Source organism: Pongo abelii, chromosome 2 (assembly GCF_028885655.2).
Source record: "Pongo abelii isolate AG06213 chromosome 2, NHGRI_mPonAbe1-v2.0_pri, whole genome shotgun sequence".
NCBI classification, from domain to species: Eukaryota; Metazoa; Chordata; class Mammalia; order Primates; family Hominidae; genus Pongo; species Pongo abelii.
The window spans coordinates 117444920-117458862 of NC_085928.1; the positions used below are offsets into that span (position 1 = coordinate 117444920).

General features: G+C 35.7%; 1 protein-coding gene across 10 annotated transcripts in view; it reads left to right on the forward strand.

Moving 5' to 3' along the window:
* Window positions 1–13943, forward strand: part of LRRFIP2 (LRR binding FLII interacting protein 2) — a 100494-nt gene that overhangs the window by 66393 nt on the left and 20158 nt on the right. For all 10 annotated transcript variants that reach the window (XM_054552359.2, XM_054552353.2, XM_054552352.2 and 7 more), the window contains 2 exons: window positions 3139–3309; window positions 11962–12054. In XM_054552359.2, the coding sequence (XP_054408334.1) occupies window positions 3139–3309; window positions 11962–12054 (264 nt within the window). The remainder of the gene's footprint in view (window positions 1–3138; window positions 3310–11961; window positions 12055–13943) is intronic.

A 13943-nucleotide genomic window follows, 5' to 3' on the forward strand; every position in this document is an offset into this window, starting at 1 on the left:
TTAGCTGAGATTGTGCCACAGTGGTCCAGCCTGGGTGACAGAGTAAGACCCTGTCTCAAAAAAAAAAAAAAAAAAGTGTGTGTGTGTATGTGTATGTATGTATATATTTTTATTTAGATATAATTCACATTCCATAAAAATTTACCCATTTAAAATATATAATTCAGTAGTTTTTAGCATACTCACAGAGTTGTGCAACTAGCACCACAACCCATCTTTAGAACATTTTCATCAGCCAGAAAAGAAACCCTAATCACTAACTTTCTGTCTCTATAGATTCGCCTATTCTGGAGATTTTATACAAATGGAATCATACAATATGTGGTCTTTTGTGATTGGCTTTCATTTAGCATAATATATTCAATATTCACCCATGTCATATTATCTGTCAGTCTTTTTTTAATGGCTAGATAGTATTCCACTGTATGGATTTGCTGCATTTTGTTAATCCATTTGTCTGTTGATAGGCATTTGGGTTGTTTATACTTTTCTGTCTATTATGAATAATGCTGCTGTGAACATTTGTGTACAAGTTTTTGTGTAGACATATCTTTTCAATTCTCTTTGGTAGATTGCTAGGAATAGAATTGCTGGCTCATGTGGTAACACTATATTTAACATTTTGAGGAATTGTCAAACTGTTTTCCAAAGTAGCTGTACCATTTTATGTTCCTACCAGCAATATATGGGAGATCTAGTTTCTCCACATCCTTACTAACACTTGTCTTCTGTATTTTTGATTATAGATTATAGCCATCCTAGTGAGTGTGAAGTGGTATCTTATTGTGGTTTTGATGTGCATTTTCCTAATGACTAATGTGTTGAGCATGTTTTCCTGTGCTTATTTGCCATTTGCATATCCTCTTTGGAGAAATATCCAGGTCCTTGCCCATTTTTAAATTGATTTGTATGTCCTTTATTGTTAAGTTGTAAGAGTTGTTTATATATTATTCTGCATATAAGTCCCTTATCAGATATAAGATTTATAAATATTTTCTCCCATTCTGTGGGTTTTCTTCTTACTTTCTTGATCATATCATTTGCAGCATAAAAGTTTTACATTTGGGCCAGGCGCAGTGGCTCATATCTGTAATACCAGCACTTTGGGAGGCTGAGGTGGGCAGATCATGAGGTCAGGAGTTCGAGACCAGTCTGGCCAACATAGTGAAATCCCATCTCTACTAAAAAATACAAAAAATTAGCCGGGAGTGGTGGTGTGTGCCTGTAATTCCAGCTATGCGGGAGGCTGAGGCAGGAGAATCGCGTGAACCCGGGAGGTGGAGGTTGCAGTGAGCCGAGATCGCGCCGTTGCACTGGGAGCCTGGGCAATAATGTGAGACTCCATCACAAAAAAAAAAAAAAAAAAAAAAGTTTTATATTTGAGTGAAGTCTTTTTTTGGTTTATAATGGTTTTTGTTTGTTTGTTTGTTTTTGAGACAGGGTCTCGCTCTGTTACCCAGGCTGGGGTACAGTGGCATGATCTTGGCTCACTGCAACCTCTGCCTCCTGGGTTCAAGCAATTCTCCTGCCTCAGCCTGCTGAGTAGCTGGGATTACAGGACCCACCACCATGCCCGGCTAATTTTTGTATTTTTGGTAGAGACAGGGTTTTACCATGTTGGTCAAGCTGGTCTTGAACTCCTGACCTCAAGTGATCCACCTGCCTCAGCCTCCCAAAGTACCGGGATTACAGGCATGAGGCACCGTACCCGGCTGGTTTATAGTGCTTTTGGTGTATCTAAAAAACCATTGCGTATCCCAAAGTCATGAAGATTTGTCCATATTTTCTTTGAAGCGTTTTATTGTTTTAGTTCTTACATTTACATCTATGGCTTATGCTGAGTTAATTTTTGTGTATGGTGCGAGGTAGGAGTCCAATTCATTCTTTTGTTTGTGGGTATCCACTTGTCCCAATACCATTTATTCTTTTCCCATTGAGTTACATGGACCCCTTTGTCCAAATTAACTGATTGTAAATGTAAGTTCTGGGCTCTTAGTTCCATTTCATTGATAAACATTTGCGCTAGTATTTTTTAAATTTATTTCCATAAATGATTACTTTTCCTGTGTGAAACATTTTTTTTTAGCTTTAAAAAAGTCACTAGGCAGTAGTAATTACCAAAGTAGATACAGTTACACACAAAAAAATATGTAAGCTATTTTAGGCAGAAAATTTTGAGATATATAACATTTCAGGCATTTTGTGGTACCTTTTCTTTTTTTTTTTTTTTACTTCAAAACTAGATCAGACTCTCTTATTTTGTTTTGTTTTATTGATAGAGATAGGGTCTCGCTCTGTCACCCAGGCTGGAGTGCGGTGGCACGATCTCTGCTTACTGCAGCCCTGACCTCCTGGGCTCAATCAGTCCTCCCACCTAGTATCCCAAGTAGCTGGGGCTACAGGTGTGCGCCACTGTATCTGGCTAATTTTTGTATTTTTTTTTGTAGAGACAGGGTTTTGTCATGTTGCCCAGGCTTGTCTTGAGCTCCTGGGCTCGAGCAGTCTACCCCCTTGGTCTCCCAAAGTGCTGGGATTACGGAGATGAGCCACTGTGCCTGGCCAAGCTCTTTTTTTAATATTCATTTTTGTGTTGCTTATTTAAACATGATTGAAATTTGGATAATTGCTAGAAAAAATATTTATCTTTATATTGGCATGTTTATGCAGAACAGGAAAGTACTAAAAACAACTGTCTAGAAAGTGGCAAAATTCAAATGCGTATGAAGTTCACCTATGTAAAGAGAGGCTGTATTCTGTGGTATCACTGCGTTCTGAACACCAGTCTGTTATTAAAATTATAAGAGTAAAATTACTGAAAATATTGATGATTCTTCATTTTATGACTCTTACAGATATATGTTGTTTGCACTTCTTTTCATCTTTCAGAGGCTGTGTTGCTGCTTAATTTTGTTTTCTTGGGGAACAGAGAGCACATATTGTTCTTATAAAGGCATTATTGGCTTATTATTGTCTTCCTGTTTCACATGCATGTTACTAAACAAGGAGTTCCCCAAACCGCTTGTATTTTATGAAAATACATCTTTATGTGTTTGTGGCAGTGCTATAATTTCCTGTTATATTGCATATATTCAATTAACATATTTTAGATATCAGACTGATGACTTAACTCTCATTTAGGAATCTTTGTCTGAAGTGGAAGAAAAATACAAGAAAGCCATGGTTTCCAATGCACAGTTAGACAATGAGAAGAACAATTTGATCTACCAAGTAGACACACTCAAGGATGTTATTGAAGAGCAGGAGGAACAGATGGCAGAATTTTATAGAGAAAATGAAGAAAAATCAAAGGTAATGCTTATCTTGTATTTTCTCTTGGGGCAGAAAATAAAAGCCTGCCACTTACAAAGTGATGGAAGATTGCAGCATACTTATTTAGGAATGATGTTTCAGTCAAAACTGAATGGCCCAAGGAAATTGACAGAACACCATGAGATATCAGGCCCTGAATGATTTTTTTTTATTTAAAAAAATATTTTCTTAAGGAAAAGCTGATGTCTTCTGTTAAGTTTCTGAAAATAGAATACAACTCAAGTTTTATCTTCATTTTCTATCTCTTAATTGGGACTGTAATTACAGTGTTACTTATTTCGTCTGGTTACAAGTGACTGGAACTCCCGCAAAGCTCCAAAGACTTTCAATAAGATGATTCCACCACCTATCTCCACCACCTATCCCAAAACCTGTAAGAACTAATGATAATCCACCACCCTTTGCTGACTCTCTTTTCGGACTCAGCCCACCTGCACCCAGGTGAAATAAACAGCCATGTTGCTCACAAAAAAAAAAAAAAAAAAAAGAGATGATTCATTTTTTTTCTATGAACTTCTGAATGGTTCAAGAGAATCCATTTTCGAAATAATTGGATAGAAGTCTTTAATCAGTTATTTAAAATCAGCAATTTGGAGATGTGGGTCAGAAACTGAAAGATGTTTTCTTTAGAGGTTTATAAGCTGTAATGTTAAAATGTACAGATGGAGAATATAACACATTGTCCAAGGCCCAGATTTGCTCCTTGACAACTGCAGAAAACAAATTGGATTCTTTTAAAAGCATATGTTTTAGACTTTTTGAAGGGTTGATGTCAGTTCAAGCAGAGGTCAAATGGGTATTATTGCCAGAAATGGATTGCTACTACATTGCCAATATAAAAATCCAGAAAATAATTTAGGAAATGCATATTGATAAATTGTTAGAAACAACAATCTGAATTTGCACATAATAAAGGGAGAGAAGCTGTTTATATAACCTCTAAGAGGCCAGCATTATTACTGTAGTCTTTATAGGAATTTCTTTCCTTGAGAATTAGAAATGCCCATTCCAGCCTGTTTTGGTCACATTCAAAAAGTGTTAGGAAGTGTTTGCCAGGGGTTTGGAGGACAGGGATGAATAGACCAGAGCACAGAGGATTTTTAGGGCAGTGATACTATTCTGTATCATATTATAATGATGGATACATGTTATTATGGATACATGTATGGATACATTTGTCCAAAACCATAGAATGTACACCACCAAGAGTGAACCCTAATGTAAACTCTGGACTTTGGGTGATAGTGATCTGTCAATGTTGGTTCGGTGATGGAAAGAAATGTACCACTCTATTGTGGGTTGTTTATAATAGGGTAGACTGTGCATGTGTGGGGACAGGGAGTATATGAAAACTCTCTGTACTTCAAACATAATTTTACTGTGAATCTAAAACTGCTCTAAAATTGTTTATTTAGGATTGGTATTTAGATGGTGAAAAAGAGGCTTCTAGTTGTTTTCATATTGGACTGACAGTGGCCCATTGAAGAGCATTATATATGCTAGACATGTATATCTTTGATTCTTCTTATATATCCCATAGGCTATTTTTGGAGATTGTGAGCCATCATGCTTTTCCTAGAGCCTCTGGACTCCTTTTTTTGCTGTCCCACACATTTTTTCTTATCTGTCTTTGGCTCTTTGCTTCTAGCAGACTAGAGTAAAAATCTCATGCTAAGTATTTAAGGGTCATTACTAAAATGAATGATCTTTACATCGTCTCAAATATCCTTCAGCATTTTTAAAAATAAAGAAAACCCTTATAATTAGCTATTTTAACCAACTTAGTTTTTCCCTTCATCATTTTAGAAGGTAATAGAGCTATTTTAGTATGCATAGAGTTTTTTTCTTAATCTTGTCCTTTTTTTTTCTTTTGGAGACAAGGTCTCACTCTGTAGCCCAGGCTAGAGTGGAGTAGCACAAGTATAGCTCACTGCAGCCTCTATCTCCAGGCTCAAGTGATCCTCCCACCTCAGCCTCCTGAGTAGCTGGGGCTACAGGCATGTACCACCACGCCTGGCTAATTAAAGAAAAATTTTTTTTATAGAAACAGGGTTTCACCATGTTGCCCAGGCTGGTCTCAAACTCCTGGGCTCAAGCAATCCACCCACCTCAGCTTCCCACAGTGCTGAGATTACAGTTGTGAGCCACTGTCCCGGGCCTTGTACTTTTCAAACCTAAAATGTATTAAGTTTTTTTTAATACCCTGGAAATTTGCTTCACGTACTATGATGCAGAACACTTTGTGACAGTATCTCTTCCTAACATACCTTTACCCCGAGCTCTCTTGTTCTAAACAACTATTGCTTTATACAGTAGAATGTTTATATTCAGAGATACACAAAGAGGTCAGGCACTCTGGTGTATTTCATTACAGAAGCAGGTAGTGAGAGTAGAGAAGGACCATTCAATAATAATTATACAGTATTAATAAAAATTTTCAAAATGTCTTTGGTGCCTCCTCCTGGAATTACAATAACTATTTTGTTTTATATTTTAATTTAATTTTATTTTATTGTTTTTACAGACAGGATCTTGCTCTGCTCCCCAGGCTGGAGTGCAGTGGCACGATCATAGCCCACTGTAACTTTGATCTCCTGTGCTCAAGTAATCTGGAGTAGCTAGAACTGTAGGCACATGCCACCATGCCTGGCTGTTTTTTAAAAATCTTTCTGTGGAGATGGGGCCTTGCTGTATTGCCCAGTCCTCCTTCTTTGACCTCCCAAAGTGTTGGGAGTACAGGCATGAGCCACTTTGCCCAGCCCATTGTTTCTCTTTTAAAGCATAATCAAAAGACCATTTCACACCTGTAAAATTAACAATAATTCATATTATATATCCAATCAATGTTAAAATTTCAGTAGTTTCAAAATGTCATAAATTATTTTTCTTTTTTACACTTAAAAAAATCAGGATCCAGGTTAAGTTTCACGCCTTAGAATTAGTTGATAAATCTTTTAAGTCTCTTTTCATGTATAGGTCCTCTTTCATGTTTTTTCTCCTTATAATATATATGTTGAAGAAACTGGGTTGCTTAATATTTCCCAGTCTTTACCATGTTTCCCTTTCCTCTGTATTCTCTATAAATAGGTAGTTAGGCATAGAGGCTTAATCAAATATAACTTCAGTTTTTTTTTTGAAAGTCTGCTTCATAGATGATGCAGTTGTCTTCCTTCAGGAGGCCCAGATGTGTGACTGACTGTTAGGCTGTAGGTGTGTGCTTAGATCCTTTAATTGACTAGGGGCTGCAAAATGGGATGTTCTGATTTTATCATTACCAGTTTATTTTATTTTATGTTATTTTAGTTTATTTATTTTATTTTTTTAGACGAGTTTCGCTCTTATTGCCCAGGCTGGAGTGCAATGGCGCAATCTCGGCTCACTGCAACCTCTGCCTCCTGGGTTCAAGTGATTCTCCTGCCTCAGCCTTCCGAGTAGCTGGGATTACAGGCATGGACCACCAAGCCTGGCTAATTTTGTATTTTTAGTAGAGATGGGGTTTCACTTTGTTGGTCAGGCTGGTCCCGAACTCCTGACCTCAGGTGATCCACCCACCTTGGCCTCCCAAAGTGCTGGGATTACAGGTGTGAGCCACTGCACCCGGCCTATTTAATATTATTTTTAAGCAGCTTTATTGAGATATAATTCAAATAACATACAAATCATCCATTTAAAGTGTACAATTCAGTGGTTTTTAGTATATTCACATATATGTGTAACCTTCATCACAGTTACTTTTAGTATGTTTTCATTACCTCAGAAAGAAATCATATACCTTTTAGTATCATCTTCCTTTCCCCCAAACCCCTCAGTCTTAAGTAACCACTGATCTACTTTCTATCTATAGAGTTCCCTATTCTAGACTCATATGAATGGAGTCATATAATACATGGTCTTTTGTGACTGGCTTCTTTCGCTTAGCATGATGTTTTCAAGGTTCATCCATGTTGTACCATGTATCAGTACTTAATTCCTTTTTATAGCCTATTAATACTCCGTTTTTTTGGGTATGCTACATTTTGTTTATCCATTTGTGCATTGATTGACATTTGGGTTGTTTATACTTTTTCCTGTTAAGAATAATGCTGCCATAAACATTTGTATACAGGTTGTTTTTTGGACATAAGTTTTCTTTTTCTTTTTTCTTCTAAGAGATGGGGCCTTGCTATGTTGCCCAGGCTGGTAACTCCTGGCCTCAAGCAATCTTCCTGCCTCGGCCTCCCAAAGTGTTGGAATTACAGGCATGAGCCACTGCTCATGGTCTGGATATATGCTTTCCTTTTTCTTAAGTATATACTTGGGAGTGGAATTGCTGATTCATACGATAAATCTGTGTTTAACCATTTGAACAGTGCCAGACTGTTTTCCGAAGTGGCTGCACCATTTTATTTATATTCTCACACCAGCAATGTATGCAGGTTTTGATTTCCCCACATCCTCACCAACACTGTTATCTGTCCTTTTTATTCTAGCCATCCAAATAGGTGTGGTTTTGATGTGCATCTCCCTGGTGACTAATGATTTTGAACATATTTTCATGGGCTTATTGGCTATTTGCATATCTTCCTTGGCAAAATGTCTATTCAGATCCTTTGTCCATTTTAAAATTGGATTTTGCCTTATTATTATTGACTTGTAAGGTTTATATATTCTAGATATAAGAATTTTATCAGATATATTATTTGCAAATATTTTCTCCCTTTATGAGTTTTCAAAAAAAAGGAATTGGTTGTGACCAATTACTTTTCTCTTAAAATATCAATATGAAGTCATAAATTCAAGCATTTGATGTCTTCAGTTGCACTGCGCTTTTATTCTTTTTGATGATAAAATTGTCCCATCTTTGGCTAATGTGAACCTCTTGAGGTTGATGCTCAAGTACTTCTGGTGAGTCTAATTGTTTTTGATAGCTTCTTTGCTTTCTGGCAGAAGATGTCCCAGTCTCATCTTGTACATTTTCTGCCCCAGACCTGGAATCAGCCATTTGTCCAAGGAGCCCTAGTTCTGTCTTAGTATAAGTGCTAGAGATGCTCATTGCTACCAAGTAGGTCAGTGTTTATGGGTCTTTTCAGGGGATAAATTTGGGAAATATGTGTGTGAAGTTTTTTTTTGTTTTTAACGACAAAATATATTATGAGTTCATGCTGATAGTTCCAGTTCATATGCAGGACTCTAGGGTTTTTATTTAACCTCTTCTGTCTTACATCTATATCTTTGTTTGTTTCCCCTACACTACAATTCCTAGTTCTCAAAGTTTCTAGGGATGATAGTAATTATGTTACATTCTGTTCTCTTTGCTTTATCCCAAGTTGCCTAGAATAGCAATACCAACATTAACACCAACAATTTAATTACTGAAAATAGTTAAAAGATTTTTATTTTGTTTGTTTTGCTTGGCTGTTATTTTTGCCACTAGTCTGTGTATGGCCAAACTATTGTTTTTAGAAGTTACTTGAAATAGTTTCTTTCTGTGCTACTAACCGGATGTATAGTTAGGTTCACTGCATTTTATTTTCAATATTTAGGAATTACTTTTAAAATTATTTTTATTTTAAAAATTTGAATTATCATTACCAACCACAATAAATTTATTATCTTAACCATTTGAAAGTGTAGAGTTCAGTAGTGTGAAGCATATTCACATTAGTGTACATCAGATCTCCAGAAATTTTTCATCTTTCAAAACTAAAACTCTATACCCATTAAACAATTACCCATTTCTCCCTACCACCAGCCCTTGGCAACTACCATCCTACTTTCTGTCTCTGTGAGTTTGGCTACTCTGTGTACCAAACTCATAAGTAAGTAGAATCATATAATAATATATCTTTTCTTGACTGGTTTACTTCATTTAGCATAATGTCCTAAGGCTCATCCATGTTGTAGCATGTGACAAGAGTTTCTTTTTTTAAAGCTGAATAATATTCCACTGTATATATACCACATTTTGTTTATGCATTCACCTATCAATGGCCACTTGAATTGTTTCCACTAGGAATTGCTTTTTAAATTTAATTTTGTTTTACAATTTTGTAACTATCTAGAATAGTTACATAGATCTAGAGTCAAGTTAACAAAGAAAATATATTTGAAGAAGTTAATCTTCTATCCCTGTCTCTTTATCTCTATTTTCTCCTTCCTTTAGGGAATTTTAAATTTTAATGGTTTATCTTTCCATGTTTTAAATCCAAGGAGATAAATTAGGTAGCCATTTTTAATCTAAAAAGATATATATGTATATATAATCATTCAAAATATATGTACAAATATATGTATTTCTTACTCTTCTTAGAAAATGGTAGCATATTGTTAATATAAATGCTGTCGTGCATCTAGATTTTATCACCTTATGAATGTCGTATAGAGATATCTTGCTCATTCTTTTTCACCACTGCATAATTATTCCACAGTATGGATGTACCACACTTTATTCTACCAGTTCCCTATATTAATAGACATTCAAGTTTGTCATGTTTTGCTGTTAAAAATAGTCCTGTAGAAATAACATACTGCATAGGTCTTTTTGTATTTTTGCCAATGTATCTATGATGAAGAGTGAGATTGCTGGGTCGAAAGGTATGTAGTTTTGCAGATACTGCTGTAGTCTCCTTTGTAAGCATTATACCATTTACATTCTCACCAAAATGTATGAGGGCCTATTTCTTTCCCCATAGTTCTGTTCTGGAATATGTTGTCAAGTTTTTTAACTTTTGCTAGTATTTTGGTGAGACAAATAGTTTGTTTCTGTTTCTCTTAGTATGAGTATCTTTTCATATTCAGAGCTATTTCTATTTCTTTTTCTGTAAACTGTCCATTTCTGTAGCTTATTATTCTATGCAGTTAGTGCTTTTTTTCTTTCTAGTTTTTGTTTGTTTGTTCGTTTGTTTTTTAAGACAGAGTTTCACTCTTGTTGCCCAGGCTGGAGTGCAATGGCGCAATCTCGGCTCACCACAATCTCCGCCTCCCAGGTTCAAGCAATTCTCCTGCCTCAGCCTCCCGAGTAGCTGGGATTACAGGCATGCACCACCACGCCTGGCTAATTTTGTATTTTTAGTAGAGACAGGGTTTCTCTATGTTGGTCAGGCTGGTCTCGAACTCCTGACCTCAGGTGATCCGCCCACCTCGGCCTTCCAAAGTGCTGGGATTACAGGCGTGAGCCACCGTGCCTGGCCTAGTTTTAGAGATTCTCTGCCATTAAAAAGTTTTATTTATTTATGTATTTATTTTTTGGAGACAGTCTCACTCCATCGTCAGGCTGGAGTGCAATGGCACCATCATGGCTCACCATAGCCTTAACCTCCCTAGGCTCAGGTGGTCCTCCCACTTCAGCCTCCAGAGTACCTGGGACTACAGGCACACGCCACCAACCCTGGCTAATTTTTGAATTTTTTTTATAGAGATAGGGTTTTGCCATGTTGCCCAGGCAGGGTCTTGAATTCTTTGGCTCAAGGGATCTGCCTGCTTCAGCCTCCCAGAGTGCTGGGATTACAGGCATGAGCCACCACGCCCAGCCCAAAATTTTGATTTTTATGTAGTCTAATTTATTGTACCATTACCTCATTGCTTGTGGATTTTTGAGTCATTTTTTCAGTAAAGATTGCCCCACTCCTTGGTTACTTTTATTCCTGTACAGTTTGTTCTCCCTTCCCTTCCCTCTTCCCCCATTCACTCCCTGGCTTTCTTTCCTTATGTAAACCTCTGATTGATTTGGAATTTGTCCTGGTGTGTGGTATGGGGTATAGTTCCAATTTTATCTTTTTCCAAATGGATATCCAGTTATCCCAACATTACTAATTTAAAAGTCTTTCCTTCTCATTGATTTGAGATGCTCTTATTTTTATTGTTTTTAAATATATTTGTATATGTAAGTGGGTGTTTCCTGAATTCTCTATTCTGCTCCCTTGGTCTGTATTCATGTGCCATAACAACATTGTTTTAATTATAGAAGCTTTATAATATGTTTTAATACCTAGTAAGGCCGGCTTTCTTCTTTTTCAGTATGTATTTTTCTGGCTACTTTTTCTTGTGTTTTTCTTTCAAATCAACTTGCCTTGCTCTGATGATAAAAGAAAAACCTGATGGTATTTTTATTTGTACTACATTAAATGTATAGATTAATTTAGGGAGAACTGGCTTTTTATAATGTTGTGAGACTTTTAATCCAAGAAGATGGTATGCCTTTCCATTTATTCAATCCTATTTCTCTGTCTTTTGGGAATGCTTTATATAATTTTCCTCATATAGGTTTTTGACATATTTTTTAAGTTTACATGTATGTTTTTTATTTAATATTGATTTTATTTTGATATTGCATTTATTATTCCTTCTTTGAATTTTATTTGTATATGAATGTCATTGAATTGTATATGTTCATTTTATAACCTGTTACTTTACTAAATTATCTTTTGTTTTTAATAATTTTGCCATTGATTAGTTCAGGTTTTCCAGATAATTATACAAGATGGAATTTTAAAATTTTCTTAACTTTTCTATAGAATACACAATTTTTCTAAGTTACTATGAATCAGGAGTTTGGGCATGTTTCTGGAGGTCATACTTAACCTCTGTGTTGTATATGTTCAAATTTCTTGTGTGCCATGACCTGTGTAAATGATATTATTTGTTTAATAACAGGAGTTAGAAAGGCAGAAACATATGTGTAGTGTGCTGCAGCATAAGATGGAAGAACTTAAAGAAGGCCTGCGGCAAAGAGATGAGCTTATCGAGGTATGTACATGAACCGTGGGAATACTTAATTTTGAAAAAAAAATGAGTTGAATGGGGATGAGGATGTGTTGGGAGGGAAGGAGAGTTAAGATGCATCAGAGTTTGTCTCTTTATATTTGACTGTACACTAAAAGTTTTCAAACATAAACCAGATCATGCTTAAAAATTAATACTATAAATCCTATAAACATTACCCCACTTTGGTAGCAGAAATTTTTGTGTCTTTTATCCTAAGCACACTGTTTCCTACAGATATCTTAGGAAATGGGCAAAAGGAAAAATTATAGAATAACATTATTCTTTGGAATTAGTGAATGCCATCTTTTGGGACATGATTCTTGGGGAATAAGTTTGATTTTCACTCAGGTAAATACATTTCTCAGGTGGCTAAATGAAAAAGAAGAAACGTCAAGATACGTTCTGTACAAAAAGGTAAAGAATGGCTAGTCTGAAGGTTCAGGTTTCTGCAAGCAAAGGGACTCTGCCACATTGTTGGCAACATCTTAGGAATGGAATGAAGCATAGTCTACCAAGAACTCTTTGAAAACATTAGTCATTCTTGCAGGCCTACTACATTGCATGCATCTTTTTTCCTTAAATGTGGTTTTCCCTCCTGAGACGATGTTTTTAGATAAATATGGAAATGTTTGAAGGGGGATCCTGCCCACTATCTAGGTGTGGCTATCAAAGGCATCTAATGTTAAGTTAGTGTTGACACGCCAGAGATGTCAGGAAGCATAGATGTTAATGATCCCAGGAGAGAGATCTCACCAACCACACTTGTCCACATTCCTGGCTACTCAGACCTTAGCCTTTCTTTTTCTCTCCCTCTTTCCCTCTTTCCCCTCAGACCTACCTCTTAATATCTCTCTCTACAAATGATTTTTAAAAACCATTTAATAGAGAAAAAGAAATGACTTTTTAAATTTGAAGACGTGTTAATTTTTGTCATTATTAAGAATAATTGAACATACCCAGAATTTGTGGATTTCAAATGCAGATACAGATAACCTTTTGGATCTATCAGATTACATGTGAAGTTAATTTTCTTGGTTTTTCTCCATATAAGGTAGGAAGCATATTTTCCAGAATCTGTATCCTGCTGGTATTTTAAAATAATGTGAAATTCTTTCTCTTTTTGTTCTTTTATCTTTTTCTGCCAAAATGCCAACCACATAAAATAATAAACCTGCTTTGGGGGCTGCTTCTCAAATTCAATAGCTTAAGTTAGGATTGGCAAAGTGTTCTAGTAATTAATTGTAATTGCATTTAAGAAGAATATAATGCTGGATTTCTATAGTTCATCACTGTGGCTTCTTTAAAAGCTTAGGGTGCTAGGTATACAAACTTTGAGAACTATAGTTTTAGATGTTTTTTACATCTAGAATGAACATCTTTTAGATGTTAGTATCTATGGTTATGCTGAAAAACTTCAAATGTTACAAATAATGTTTTTTGGTCTTTGGAATTGAAAATTCCATGGTAAAGTACCTAATGTATGAGTAGGGAAAGGAGGAGATAATAATTTACCAATAATGCATAAGAAGAAAACCTGTTAAGCACCATTGCCTAATTAGAAAGGTCATTTAAGGATTGTTAAATGCTAAATTTAAATGTTTCAAAATAATATAATTTTAAAATAATACAAAATTCATGGTGTTCTTGCTGTCATAGATTCTGCTAACAGAAATTCAAAATGATCAGTTCTGCTTAAAAAATAAAATTCAAAACTGCTTGTTCTCTAAGATAAAAGATCATTTGTTCATAAGCAAACCTAAATTTCCCTCTCTAGGAATGTAAGTTCTTGTTTGGTAAAAAGGCAGTTATCAAAGAAAGAATATACATATGGAGCTGTATGTACACAGAAATTCTAGCTGGCTTGCTGCCAC